Below are 14,114 nucleotides of genomic sequence, written 5' to 3'. Positions count from 1 at the left end.
GGCAGAAGCCGTTAGTAGGCCCTAACCACCATTTTTTTTTTAAAACCACTTAATGAGAGCCGGAAGGTTGAAGCTCAGCTTTATTTAGTTGAGGACAACACCAGGGAGGGGCAGAAGCCGTTAGTAGGCCCTAACCACCATTTTTTTTTTTTAAACCACATAATGAGAGCCGGAAGGTTGAAGCTCAGCTTTATTTAGTTGAGGACAACACCAGGGAGGGGCAGAAGCCGTTAGTAGGCCCTAACCACCAATTTTTTTTTTTTTAAAACCACTTAATGAGAGCCGGAAGGTTGAAGCTCAGCTTTATTTAGTTGAGGACAACACCAGGGAGGGGCAGAAGCCGTTAGTAGGCCCTAACCACCATTTTTTTTTAAAAACCACTTAATGAGAGCCGGAAGGTTGAAGCTCAGCTTTATTTAGTTGAGGACAACACCAGGGAGGGGCAGAAGCCGTTAGTAGGCCCTAACCACCATTTTTTTTTTAAAACCACTTAATGAGAGCCGGAAGGTTGAAGCTCAGCTTTATTTAGTTGAGGACAACACCAGGGAGGGGCAGAAGCCGTTAGTAGGCCCTAACCACCATTTTTTTTTTTTAAACCACATAATGAGAGCCGGAAGGTTGAAGCTCAGCTTTATTTAGTTGAGGACAACACCAGGGAGGGGCAGAAGCCGTTAGTAGGCCCTAACCACCAATTTTTTTTTTTTAAAAACCACTTAATGAGAGCCGGAAGGTTGAAGCTCAGCTTTATTTAGTTGAGGACAACACCAGGGAGGGGCAGAAGCCGTTAGTAGGCCCTAACCAAAGTTGAAGGCCAAATGCAGTTTAATTTCTGATACTATAGGCCGAAAGCCAGAAGGTGGAAGTTCCGATTTAGACAGTGGAGGACAATTTGAATTAGGGACTGCAGACAGACTTAGTAGGCTGTCCCCTGTGGACCATGCATCCACCACATTAACCCATTGCGCCGTAATGGACACGTAATCTTCCGTGGCCATGCCTACAGGTCCATGCGTCTGTTGTCAGGTGCACCTTTGTACTCACAGATTGCCAGAGTGCATGGACAATGCGGTCTTCTACATGCTGGTGGAGGGTTGGGATGGCTTTTCTCGCAAAAGAAGTGTCGACTGGTTAGCTTGTAGCGTGGTACAGCGTAGTCCATCATGGCCTTATTAATAGTAAATAAAATATATAACTAGGCTCTATGAACTTTTAAATAGGTTCCAGGGGTACACGGGCAGCATTGGTGTGGTCAGTGGAGGAGTATTGCAAGTAGGGGCTGCAGACAGGCTATCAAAGGCCTAAAATAACAAACAGTAGGCAGTCATGGCAGTTTTACATCGGTTACATGGATACACAGGCAGGCACTCCAGGCAGCATTGTGCTCAGTGGAGGAGTATTGCAAGTAGGGGCCGCAGACAGGCTATCAAAGGCCTAAAATAACAAACAGTAGGCAGTCATGGCAGTTTTACATCGGTTACATGGATACACAGGCAGGCACTCCAGGCAGCATTGTGGTCAGTGGAGGAGTATTGCAAGTAGGGGCCGCAGACAGGCTATCAAAGGCCTAAAATAACAAACAGTAGGCAGTCATGGCAGTTTTACATCGGTTACATGGATACACAGGCAGCTAGGTGGTGAGTGGAGGAGTATTTAAAGTAAGGACCGCAGACAGGCTATCAAAGGCCTAACATAACAAACAATAGGCTCATGGCAGTTTTACAGCGGTTACATGGATACACGGGCAGGCAGCTTGGTGGTGAGTGGAGGAGTATTTAAAGTATGGACCGCAGACAGGCTTCGAAGGCCTAACACAATAAAATGGGCTGGCTGTAGGCACTTTAAAATTGGTTCCAGGGGTACACGGGCAGCAGTGGTCTGGTCAGTGGAGGACTAGTGGAAGTATGGACCGCAGACAGGCTTCGAAGGCCTAACACAATAAAATGGGCTGGCTGTAGGCACTTTAAAATTGGTTCCAGGGGTACACGGGCAGCAGTGGTCTGGTCAGTGGAGGCCTAGTGGAAGTATGGACCGCAGACAGGCTTCGAAGGCCTAACACAATAAAATGGGCTGGCTGTAGGCACTTTAAAATTGGTTCCAGGGGTACACGGGCAGCAGTGGTCTGGTCAGTGGAGGCCTAGTGGAAGTATGGACCGCAGACAGGCTTCGAAGGCCTAACACAATAAAATGGGCTGGCTGTAGGCACTTTAAAATTGGTTCCAGGGGTACACGGGCAGCAGTGGTCTGGTCAGTGGAGGCCTAGTGGAAGGAGGGACCGCAGACAGGCTTCGAAGGCCTAACACAATAAAATGGGCTGGCTGTAGGCACTTTAAAATTGGTTCCAGGGGTACACGGGCAGCAGTGGTCTGGTCAGTGGAGGCCTAGTGGAAGGAGGGACCGCAGACAGGCTTCGAAGGCCTAACACAATAAAATGGGCTGGCTGTAGGCACTTTAAAATTGGTTCCAGGGGTACACGGGCAGCAGTGGTCTGGTCAGTGGAGGCCTAGTGGAAGTATGGACCGCAGACAGGCTTCGAAGGCCTAACACAATAAAATGGGCTGGCTGTAGGCACTTTAAAATTGGTTCCAGGGGTACACGGGCAGCAGTGGTCTGGTCAGTGGAGGACTAGTGGAAGGAGGGAGCGCAGAAAGGCTTCAAAGGCCTAAAATAACAAACAATAGGCTCATGGCAGTTTTACAGCGGTTACATGGATACACGGGCAGGCAGCTTGGTGGTCAGTGGAGGAGTAGGGACCGCAGACAGGCTATCAAAGGCCTAAAATAACAAACAATAGGCTCATGGCAGTTTTACAGCGGTTACATGGATACACGGGCAGGCAGCTTGGTGCTGAGTGGAGGAGTAGTGCAAGGAGTGTCTGTCCCAGTACTCCCAAAATATAAATAGATGTTAATGTCTCGCAAAACAACCAAAACAAAAAAAAAGATGGCATACTTAGGTACAGGGGTGGGCTCATCTGCTGTGTTTCTGACATAGTAATTTGGCAGTAACTATTTAATGGTGCCAATATAGGACACAGACACAGACTACTTTAAGTTGCATCATAGATGTCTACAAATTTGTATTGTCAGTGCCAGACATTGAATGATGTCAGCGAATAGACTAAAGATTGGTGGAGCTGTGCGACATAATTTTGCACGTAGTACAGCCCAGTTTGAGCTGGGGTAGGGGGGAACTCTCTTGAGGCCGGCGGGACCGCCCCAGGGCCACTCATGTTACAACGGTGTGTCTGACGTTGGGTGCGCACCACCACCGCCAGAGACACTACATTGTACTATGAGGGACCCAGTAGCAATGCCGTCAACCAAAAGCGAGCACACCCACCTCTTCAGACAAACAGCAGTCTCACGGGTGCTTGCGCCAAGTCGCGATACCACGGCCCCGTGTGGGGAGTTTGGCCATTTAGGGAGGTGTAAACATGTCGTATGCTGTACAATCTGCAGCAGCAAATTAGACATTAGAAAAGTAATTCACAGGCAAGAGCTTTTCATAGGAAAGCTAGGTGTCGGCCGGGCAAGGTGGGGCAAAAGATTTTGAAATCCAGTTGTGGTTCATTTTAATGAATGTTAGATCGTCAACATTTTGGGTAGCCAGACGAGTCCTTTTTTCGGTTAATATTGACCCTGCAGCACTGAATACTCTTTCTGATAGGACACTTGCTGCCGGGCAAGCAAGCTCCTGCAATGCATATTCTGCCAATTCTGGCCAGGTGTCTAATTTGGAGGCCCAGTAATCAAATGGGAATGACGGTTGAGGGAGAACATCGATAAGGGATGAAAAATAGTTAGTAACCATACTGGACAAATGTTGTCTCCTGTCACTTTCAATTGATGCAGCAGTACCTGTCCTGTCTGCGGTCATAGCAAAATCACTCCACAACCTGGTCAGAAAACCCCTCTGTCCAACGCCACTTCTGATGTGTGCACCCCTAACACTCCTAGTCTGCTGCCCCCTGGAGCTCGTGTGAGAACGATCACGTGCGCTGTGTGCTGGGAATGCCTGAAGCAAACGGTCAACAAGAGTTGATTGTTTGGTTGCTAATATTAGTTCCAAGTTCTCATGTGGCATAACATTTTGCAATTTGCCTTTATAGCGTGGATCAAGGAGGCAGGCCAACCAGTAATCGTCATCGTTCATCATTTTCGTAATGCGTGTGTCCCTTTGTAGGATACGTAAGGCATAATCCGCCATGTGGGCCAAAGTTCCACTTGTCAAATCTCCGGTTGTGATTGGTTGAGGGGCAGTTGCAGGCAAATCTACGTCACTTGTGTCCCTCAAAAAACCAGAACCCGGCCGTGACACGCAACCAATTTCCTGTGCCCCCGTGAAAGTTTCCGCATTAAAAATATACTCATCCCCATCATCCTCCTCGTCCTCCACCTCCTCTTCGCCCGCTACCTCGTCCTGTACACTGCCCTGACCAGACAATGGCTGACTGTCATCAAGGCTTCCCTCTTCCTCTGGTGCAGACGCCTGCTCCTTTATGTGCGTCAAACTTTGCATCAGCAGACGCATTAGGGGGATGCTCATGCTTATTACGGCGTTGTCTGCACTAACCAGCCGTGTGCATTCCTCAAAACACTGAAGGACTTGACACATGTCTTGTATCTTCGACCACTGCACACCTGACAACTCCATGTCTGCCATCCTACTGCCTGCCCGTGTATCCTCCCACAAATAAATAACAGCACGCCTCTGTTCGCACAGTCTCTGAAGCATGTGCAGTGTTGAGTTCCACCTTGTTGCAACGTCTATGATTAGGCGATGCTGGGGAAGGTTCAAAGACCGCTGATAGGTCTGCATACGGCTGGCGTGTACAGGCGAACGTCGGATATGTGAGCAAAGTGCACGCACTTTGAGGAGCAGGTCGGAGAACCCAGGATAAGTTTTCAATAAGCACTGCACCACCAGGTTTAAGGTGTGAGCCAGGCAAGGAATGTGTTTCAGTTGGGAAAGGGAGATGGCAGCCATGAAATTCCTTCCGTTATCACTCACTACCTTGCCTGCCTCAAGATCTACTGTGCCCAGCCACGACTGCGTTTCTTGTTGCAAGAACTCGGACAGAACTTCCGCGGTGTGTCTGTTGTCGCCCAAACACTTCATAGCCAATACAGCCTGCTGACGCTTGGCAGTAGCTGGCCCATAATGGGACAACTGGTGTGCAACAGTGTCATCTGCCGATGGAGTGGTTGGCCGACTGCGTTCTGTGGAAGAGCTGTAGCTTCTGCAGGAGGACGAGGAGGAGGAGGAGGGGGTGCGAACGCCTACAGCCAACTGTTTCCTAGACCGTGGGCTAGGCACAACTGTCCCTAAATTGATGTCGCCTGTGGACCCTGCATCCACCACATTCACCCAGTGTGCCGTGATGGACACATAACGTCCCTGGCCATGCCTACTGGTCCATGCATCTGTAGTCAGGTGCACCTTTGTACTCACAGATTGCCTGAGTGCATGGACGATGCGCTGTTTAACATGCTGGTGCAGGGCTGGGATGGCTTTTCTGGAAAAAAAGTGTCGACTGGGTAGCTCGTATCGTGGTTCAGCGTACTCCATCAGGGCTTTGAAAGCTTCGCTTTCAACTAACCGGTAGGGCATCATCTCTAACGAGATTAGTCTAGCTATGTGGGCGTTAAAACCCTGTGTACGCGGATGCGAGGATAAGTACTTCCTTTTTCTAACCAGAGTCTCATGTAGGGTGAGCTGGACTGGAGAGCTGTAGATCGTGGAACTTTCGGGTGTGCCGGTGGACATGGCAGACTGAGAGACGGTTGGAGACGGTATTGTTTCCGCCGGTGCCCTACATGCAATATTTCCTCCTACAAAACTGGTGATTCCCTGACCCTGACTGCTTTTGGCTGGCAAAGAAACCTGCACAGATACTGCCGGTGGTGCGGAAAATGGTGGCCTTACAGTGACGGAAGGGATGTTGCGTTGCTGACTAGCTTCATTGGCCGAGGGTGCTACAACCTTGAGGGACGTTTGGTAGTTAGTCCAGGCTTGAGAATGCATGGTGGTTAAGTGTCTATGCATGCAACTAGTATTTAGACTTTTCAGATTCTGACCTCTGCTTAAGCTAGTTGAACATTTTTGACAGATGACTTTGCGCTGATCAGTTGGATGTTGTTTAAAAAAATGCCAGACTGCACTCTTCCTAGACTCTGATCCCTTTTCAGGGATTGCAGACTGAGCTTTAACCGGATGGCAACGCTGTGCTCCAACAGGTTTTGGCTTTGACACGCGTTTTGGTCCAGATACGGGCCCGGCAGATGGAACCTGTTGCGATGTTGATGCCTGCTGCGGCCCCTCCTCCACCTCCGCTTCTGAACTACTGCCGCCTGCACCCTGTTCCCCCAATGGCTGCCAATCGGGGTCAATAACTGGGTCATCTATTACCTCCTCTTCGAGCTCGTGTGCAACTTCGTCTGTGTCACTGTGTCGGTCGGTGGTATAGCGTTCGTGGCGGGGCAACATAGTCTCATCAGGGTCTGATTGTGGATCTGTACCCTGAGAGGGCAATGTGGTGGTCTGAGTCAAAGGAGCAGCATAGTACTCTGGCTGTGGCTGTGCATCAGTGCACTCCATGTCAGAATATACTTGTAATGGGCATGGCCTGTTAAATGTTTCACTTTCTAAGCCAGGGACGGTATGTGTAAAGAGCTCCATGGAGTGACCCGTTGTGTCGCCTGCTGCATCCTTCTCTCTTGTTGTAGTTTTTGCTGAGGAGGACAAGGAAGCGACTTGTCCCTGACCGTGAACATCCACAAGCGACGCGCTGCTTTTACATTTACCAGTTTCGGAAGAGGAGGCAAAAGAGCTAGAGGCTGAGTCTGCAATGTAAGCCAAAACTTGCTGTTGCTGCTCCGCCTTTAAAAGCGGTTTTCCTACTCCCAGAAAAGAGAGCGTTCGAGGCCTTGTGTAGCCTGACGACGAAACTGGCTCCACAGCTCCAGACTTAGGTGGAATATTTTTATCCCCACGACCACCTGATGCTCCACTACCACTACCATCATTACCAGCTGACAATGAACGCCCACGACGACCTCTTGCACCAGACTTCCTCATTGTTTTAAAATCTTAACCAAAGTAACTTTATTTGTTGCTATCAAACAACTTACACGGTGAGCTATAACTTCAGTATGATTTCAATATCCCTTAACAGGTTGGTGAGACCACAAGGAAAATCAGGCACAATGTTACACACTCTGTTTTCTGTGGCACAAAATCACAGAGATGACACACACGCAGGACTGTCACTCAAGCACTAATGTCAATATTAATCTCCCACCTAATTTATTTATTTTTTTTTCTCAGGGAGACTTTAGAAACCAAATAATATTAAAAAAAAAAAAAAAAGGCTTTCTATGGCCCACAATTAGAGAGAGAGAGGTGGCACAACCAGGAGTCAAGACTGGCACACAAGCTGAAAGGGCAATATTACTCTCCCACTGTTTTTTTAGGTTTTTTTTTTTTTTTCAGGGAGAATTAGAAACCAAATAATATTAAAAAAAAAAAAAATAGGCTTTCTATGGCCCACTGAATGAAAGGGAGAGAGGTGGCACACCCAGGAGTCAAGACTGGCACACAAGCTGAAAGGGCAATATTACTCTCCCACTGTTTTTTTAGGTTTTTTTTTTTTTTTCAGGGAGAATTAGAAACCAAATAATATTAAAAAAAAAAAAAATAGGCTTTCTATGGCCCACTGAATGAAAGGGAGAGAGGTGGCACACCCAGGAGTCAAGACTGGCACACAAGCTGAAAGGGCAATATTACTCTCCCACTGTTTTTTTATGTATTTTTTGTTTTTTCAGGGAGACTTTAGAAACCCAATAATATTTTAAAAAAAAAATAAATAGGCTTTCTATGGCCCACTGAATGAGAGGGAGAGAGGTGGCACACCCAGGAGTCAAGACTGGCACACAAGCTGAAAGGGCAATATTACTCTCCCACTGTTTTTTTAGGTTTTTTTTTTTTTTTCAGGGAGAATTAGAAACCAAATAATATTAAAAAAAAAAAAATAGGCTTTCTATGGCCCACTGAATGAAAGGGAGAGAGGTGGCACACCCAGGAGTCAAGACTGGCACACAAGCTGAAAGGGCAATATTACTCTCCCACTGTTTTTTTATGTATTTTTTGTTTTTTTCAGGGAGACTTTAGAAACCCAATAATATTTAAAAAAAAAAATAAATAGGCTTTCTATGGCCCACTGAATGAGAGGGAGAGAGGTGGCACACCCAGGAGTCAAGACTGGCACACAAGCTGAAAGGGCAATATTACTCTCCCACTGTTTTTTTAGGTTTTTTTTTTTTTTTCAGGGAGAATTAGAAACCAAATAATATTAAAAAAAAAAAAATAGGCTTTCTATGGCCCACTGAATGAAAGGGAGAGAGGTGGCACACCCAGGAGTCAAGACTGGCACACAAGCTGAAAGGGCAATATTACTCTCCCACTGTTTTTTTATGTATTTTTTGTTTTTTTCAGGGAGACTTTAGAAACCCAATAATATTTAAAAAAAAAAATAAATAGGCTTTCTATGGCCCACTGAATGAGAGGGAGAGAGGTGGCACACCCAGGAGTCAAGACTGGCACACAAGCTGAAAGGGCAATATTACTCTCCCACTGTTTTTTTAGGTTTTTTTTTTTTTTCAGGGAGACTTTTGAAACCAAATAATATTAAAAAAAAAAAAAAAAAAAAAATATAGGCTTGCTATAGCCCACTGAATGATAGCGCACACACAGCAGTGGCACACAAGCCCTGACTGAGGCCAATATTTTTCTCCCACTGATTGATGTAGTGTTTCTGTGTTGAGGTAGATTTTAGAACACAAATCACGGAAAAAATAAATAGGCTTTCTATGGCCCACTCAGTGAGAGATGGCACACACAGGGATGGCACTGTAGCAGAAATGCCAATCTTAATCTCCCACAAAAAAAAAACAAAAAAAAAAAAAAACTGTCCTACAATTACTATCTCCCTGCAGTAATGTAAGCCAGGTATGGCAGGCAGCAATAGGAGTGGACTGATGCACAAATTAAATAAAAAGTGTGGACAAACAAAAAAGATAGCTGTGCAGAAAGGAAGGAACAAGAGGATATGTGCTTTGAAAAAAGCAGTTGGTTTCCACAGTGGCGTACACACAGCAATACAGCTATCACGGAGCCTTCTAGGGCAGCCCAATGAGCTACAGCGCTGAGGGGAAAAAAAAAAAAAAATAGATTCCACTGTTCCTGCACACCGAAGGTGGTGTTGGACAGTGGAAATCGCTGCAGCACAAGCGGTTTGGTGGTTAGTGGACCCTGCCTAACGCTCTCCCTGCTTCTGACGAAGCGGCAGCAACCTGTCCCTAAGCTCAGATCAGCAGCAGTAAGATGGCGGTCGGCGGGAACGCCCCTTTATAGCCCCTGTGACGCCGCAGACAGCAAGCCAATCACTGCAATGCCCTTCTCTAAGATGGTGGGGACCAGGATCTATGTCATCACGCTGCCCACACTCTGCGTTCACCTTCATTGGCTGAGAAATGGCGCTTTTCGCGTCATTGAAACGCGACTTTGGCGCGAAAGTCGCGTACCGCATGGCCGACAAGCACAGGGGTCGGATCGGGTTTCATGAGACGCCGACTTAGCCAAAAGTCGGCGACTTTTGAAAATGATCGACCCGTTTCGCTCAACCCTAGTAATGACAGGTCTTTTGTTTACCTCTCCGCATGTCAACATTTTAAGTTTTTCTTCCTAACATGACTGTACAAGACTTTGTTTTATGTAGTACAAAATTACATTATTTTTCAGTGCTTTTTGGGGTGCATATACATTGCTATGTAATTTATATACTTTTGTAAATAGAAAAAAGGGATTTTGGGGATTTTTTTTAAAGGGTACCACTTAAAATGGTTGATTTCTTACACTAAATAACCTGTTAAATGTATTTTTCAGGCTACTAAGGTCATGTGGATATAAAATGTGTTTACATTTTATTTTTTTCAATAAAATGTGTTTTCTAGTGAATATTGACGTTTTTACATATTTTTAAAAAGGGAAAGGAATTCCTTTGATTACATCATTTGTACATAGCCAATGAGCCTGAAATGGTGATAAATCACTAATGTCTTCTCCCCTGGGTCCTTGAATGTCTGCATAAAAAATGTTGCTGCAGACTAGAGATGCACACTGCACTGCTGTAGACTAGAGATGCACACTGCACTGCTGCAGACTGGAGATGCACACTGCACTGCTGCAGACTGGAGATGCACACTGTACAGCTGCAGACTGGAGATGCACACTGCACTGCTGCAGACTGGAGATGCACACTGTACAGCTGCAGACTGGAGATGCACACTGCACTGCTGCAGACTGGAGATGCACACTGTACAGCTGCAGACTGGAGATGCACACTGCACTGCTGCAGACTGGAAATGCACACTGTACAGCTGCAGACTGGAGATGCACACTGTACTGCTGCAGACTGGAGATGCACACTGTACTTTTGCAGACTGGAGATGCACACTGCACTGCTACAGACTGGAGATGCACACTGCACTGCTGCAGACTGGAGATGCACACTGTACTGCTGCAGACTGGAGATGCACACTACACTGCTGCAGACTGGAGATGCACACTGCACTGCTGCAGACTGGAGATGCACACTGTACTGCTGCAGACTGGAGATGCACACTGTACAGCTGCAGACTGGAGATGCACACTGCACTGCTGCACACTAGAGACGCATACTGCACTGCTGCAGACCAGACATGCAGACTGCAGTGCTGCAGACCACACATGCACACTGCACTGCTGTAGACTAGAGATGCACACTGCACTGCTGCAGATTGGAGATGCACACTGCACTGCTGCAGACTGGAGATGCACACTGCACTGCTGCAGACTGGAGAGGCACACTGCACTGCTGCACACTAGAGACGCACACTGCACTGCTGCAGACCAGACATGCAGACTGCACTGCTGCAGACCACACATGCACACTGCGCTGCTGTAGACTAGAGATGCACACTGCACTGCTGCAGACTGGAGATGCACACTGCACTGCTGCACACTAGAGACGCACACTGCATTGCTGCAGACCAGACATGCAGACTGCGCTGCTGTAGACTAGAGATGTCCTCTGCACTGCTGCAGACTAGAGATGCACACTGCACTGTTGCAGACTGGAGATGCACACTGCACTGCTGCAGACTGGAGATGCACACTGTACAGCTGCAAACTGGAGATGCACACTGCACTGCTGCACACTAGAGACGCACACTGCACTGCTGTAGACCAGACATGCAGACTGCACTGCTGCAGACCACACATTCACACTGCACTGCTGTAGACTAGAGATGCACACTGCACTGCTGCAGACTGGAGATGCACACTGCACTGCTGCACACTAGAGACACACACTGCACTGCTGCAGACCAGACATGCAGACTGCGCTGCTGTAGACTAGAGATGTCCTCTGCACTGCTGCAGACTAGAGATGCACACTGTACTGTTGCAGACTGGAGATGCACACTGCACTGTTGCAGACTGGAGATGCACACTGCACTGTTGCAGACTGGAGATGCACACTGCACTGTTGCAGACTGGAGATGCAGACTGCACTGCTGCACACTAGAGACGCACACTGCACTGCTGCAGACCACACATGCACACTGTACTGCTGTAGACTAGAGATGCCCTCTGCACTGCTGCAGACTGGAGATGCACACTGCACTGTTGCAGACTAGAGATGCACACTGCACTGTTGCAGACTGGAGATGCACACTGCACTGTTGCAGACTGGAGATGCACACTGCACTGCTGCAGACTAGAGATGCACACAGCACTGCTGCAGACTGGAGATGCACACTGCACTGCTGCAGACTGGAGATGCACACAGCACTGCTGCAGACTGGAGATGCACACTGCACTGTTGCAGACTGGAGATGCACACAGCACTGCTGCAGACTAGATATGCACACTGTACAATGTCAAAAGGCAGTGGGTGGTCATAAAAGAGTAGAGGGTTGATGCTCTGTTTTTCTGATCCAATGCTCTAACAGCCCTTTTGCCCTTCATTCAGCTAACTAGCCACTTTGAGAGCTGCAGAGTACTGCAGTGATAGTATGGGCTATGCTATACTGGACTATGATATTAACATCACATGGAAGCTGTTGTATTGGGGGCTGCTGCATCTGTAGGTCCTAAGTGGTAGAAAAAAATTCAACATTTAATTACTGTAGTTGTCTTCTCTAAAACATCTTGGAAGAGATATAACAAACAATAGAAAATTCACTCTAAGTGCATAGAGAATGCACTGGCCAAATTACACTGTGGGATGTGCCGTCCAATGATCATATTCTTTGAGAGTTACTTGTGAGAATATAACCTTACTACAAGATTTTTGACATGGGGGTAAAATATCTCCCTGTGAATTCTGCCAAGATTGCGTAAGGAAATTTATAGGTCATGCAATGCTCCTCTTGGAATTTAAATATGTAAATATCCTTTTCAAAGACTGAGAGAACAGGAACTCTAGCACCACCTATTGGGCGTAGCATTCATAAAAGTCAATATTGACCCTTTAAAAGGCTTTGTCAAGTGACTTAGGATAGGAAGCTAAACCAAAAATAGCATTTTCAGACATGTTTCATGGTTTCTGCCCCTCACCAGTGCAAATCAAGAGAACTGGTTGGCGGGTTGAAAGACATTTTACAGGGGTCTAAGGGATAAAATTAGACGCAAAATGCTCTCCGCTCTTTATTTAATATTTAATAACTCTGTGCTATTCTATACTAATCATGTGAAATGTAAGAAATCTCTGGCAAGATATTTACATTTTCCTTTATGTGAGAGTGGCATTAGGATCTTGTCTTTAGCAGCATGTCACCTTTAATAAAAGCAATTTACCACTTTGTATCCAGGCACAAAATTTTAGGATGTCTTACTAAAAAAAAATTATTCAATAATAATCTTATTTTTAGTTAGGACAAGCCATAAACAGCATTACAGACAACTATCATGTAAATTATTTATCTCATCCAGTTATAGTCTGGGAGACAATCGTACAAGGGTGAAACTTCATACCTTAGAAGGTAAAAATGCAATACCTGCTCTCATGTTTTAAGTTTTTTCCTGTTTATTTTATTTAAGTTGTAGAACCTTTTCATGTGTATGAACAAATAAATATGATGATTTTACAAATGTATAGAGATAATATGGATACATATAGATAAAACTGACCTGCTCTTGGTGTTGATATGAAGATAGAAGATAAAAAGATCACAAGGATGATATCAACGTGTTCCATCATGAGCTGCTTCTAAACACTCGCTGCTTCTATTTCAACTTTATGACCTTTATAATAACTGCAGTCACACCCCAGACCAATCACATGGCAAACTGTTTTAAAGCAGTGGAAATTAGGGGGGTATGTTGGCTTCTTAAAAATTAAAGGGATATTCCCATCTCATACATTTATAGAATGCCCTCAGGTTATTCCATAAATGTATAGATGAGGATCTCACTAATGGGACTTGACTGTCTCAAGAAAGGGGCCCAATCATGAGCTGCTGTCAGTGGAGAGATGGTTAAAATTCCCATACAAATGAGTGTAAAGACAAAATTTGGTAGGTGAATAATATTTCACTCACCTAGTCTGGATGTGCAAGGCAGGCACAACACTCTGTATAGTCAGGGTAAATTCCTCCAAAAGGCTGCTGCTGTAACCACTGGTTCCTACAGTTATGAATGCTAGAACTGAAGACCATCAATTTGCAGAAAAAATAACGGATCTGAGGAGCATTGATCTGGAACAGATATGATAAAAAAAACTTTATTAAAACATCATCTACGCATAACGGAGTTGGTCCAACTACCATACTTCATCAGGTGTATAATAAAAGGAATATATCACCTACCCCCTATATATGTACAGCTGTGTGAAAATGTGTTTGCCTTCTTCCTTCTTTCCTATTCTTTTGCATGTTTGCCACACTTAAATGTTTCCAGGCCAGCAAACAAATTTAAATATTAGACAAAGATAAAACACAACATGCAGTATTTAAATGACGGTCTGTATTATTAAGGGAAAAATAAATCCAAATCTACAGGGTCCTGTGTGAAAA

The 14,114-nt window shown here is 45.9% G+C and overlaps 1 protein-coding gene across 1 annotated transcript in view; it reads right to left on the bottom strand.

The window, feature by feature from the left end:
* LOC143782822 (mast cell protease 1A-like) overlaps window positions 1–13,342 on the bottom strand; it is a 76,289-nt gene extending 62,947 nt beyond the window's left edge. The window contains exon 1 of the mRNA XM_077270708.1: window positions 13,231–13,342. Coding sequence (XP_077126823.1) covers window positions 13,231–13,300 — 70 coding nt within the window. The 5' untranslated portion in view covers window positions 13,301–13,342. The remainder of the gene's footprint in view (window positions 1–13,230) is intronic.
* Window positions 13,343–14,114: the final 772 nt, after the last annotated feature.

The sequence above is a fragment of the Ranitomeya variabilis genome, chromosome 1 (genome assembly GCF_051348905.1).
Source record: "Ranitomeya variabilis isolate aRanVar5 chromosome 1, aRanVar5.hap1, whole genome shotgun sequence".
NCBI classification, from domain to species: Eukaryota; Metazoa; Chordata; class Amphibia; order Anura; family Dendrobatidae; genus Ranitomeya; species Ranitomeya variabilis.
The sequence above is the reverse complement of the archived record's forward strand: the minus strand, read 5'-3'. Positions and strand labels throughout refer to the sequence as shown.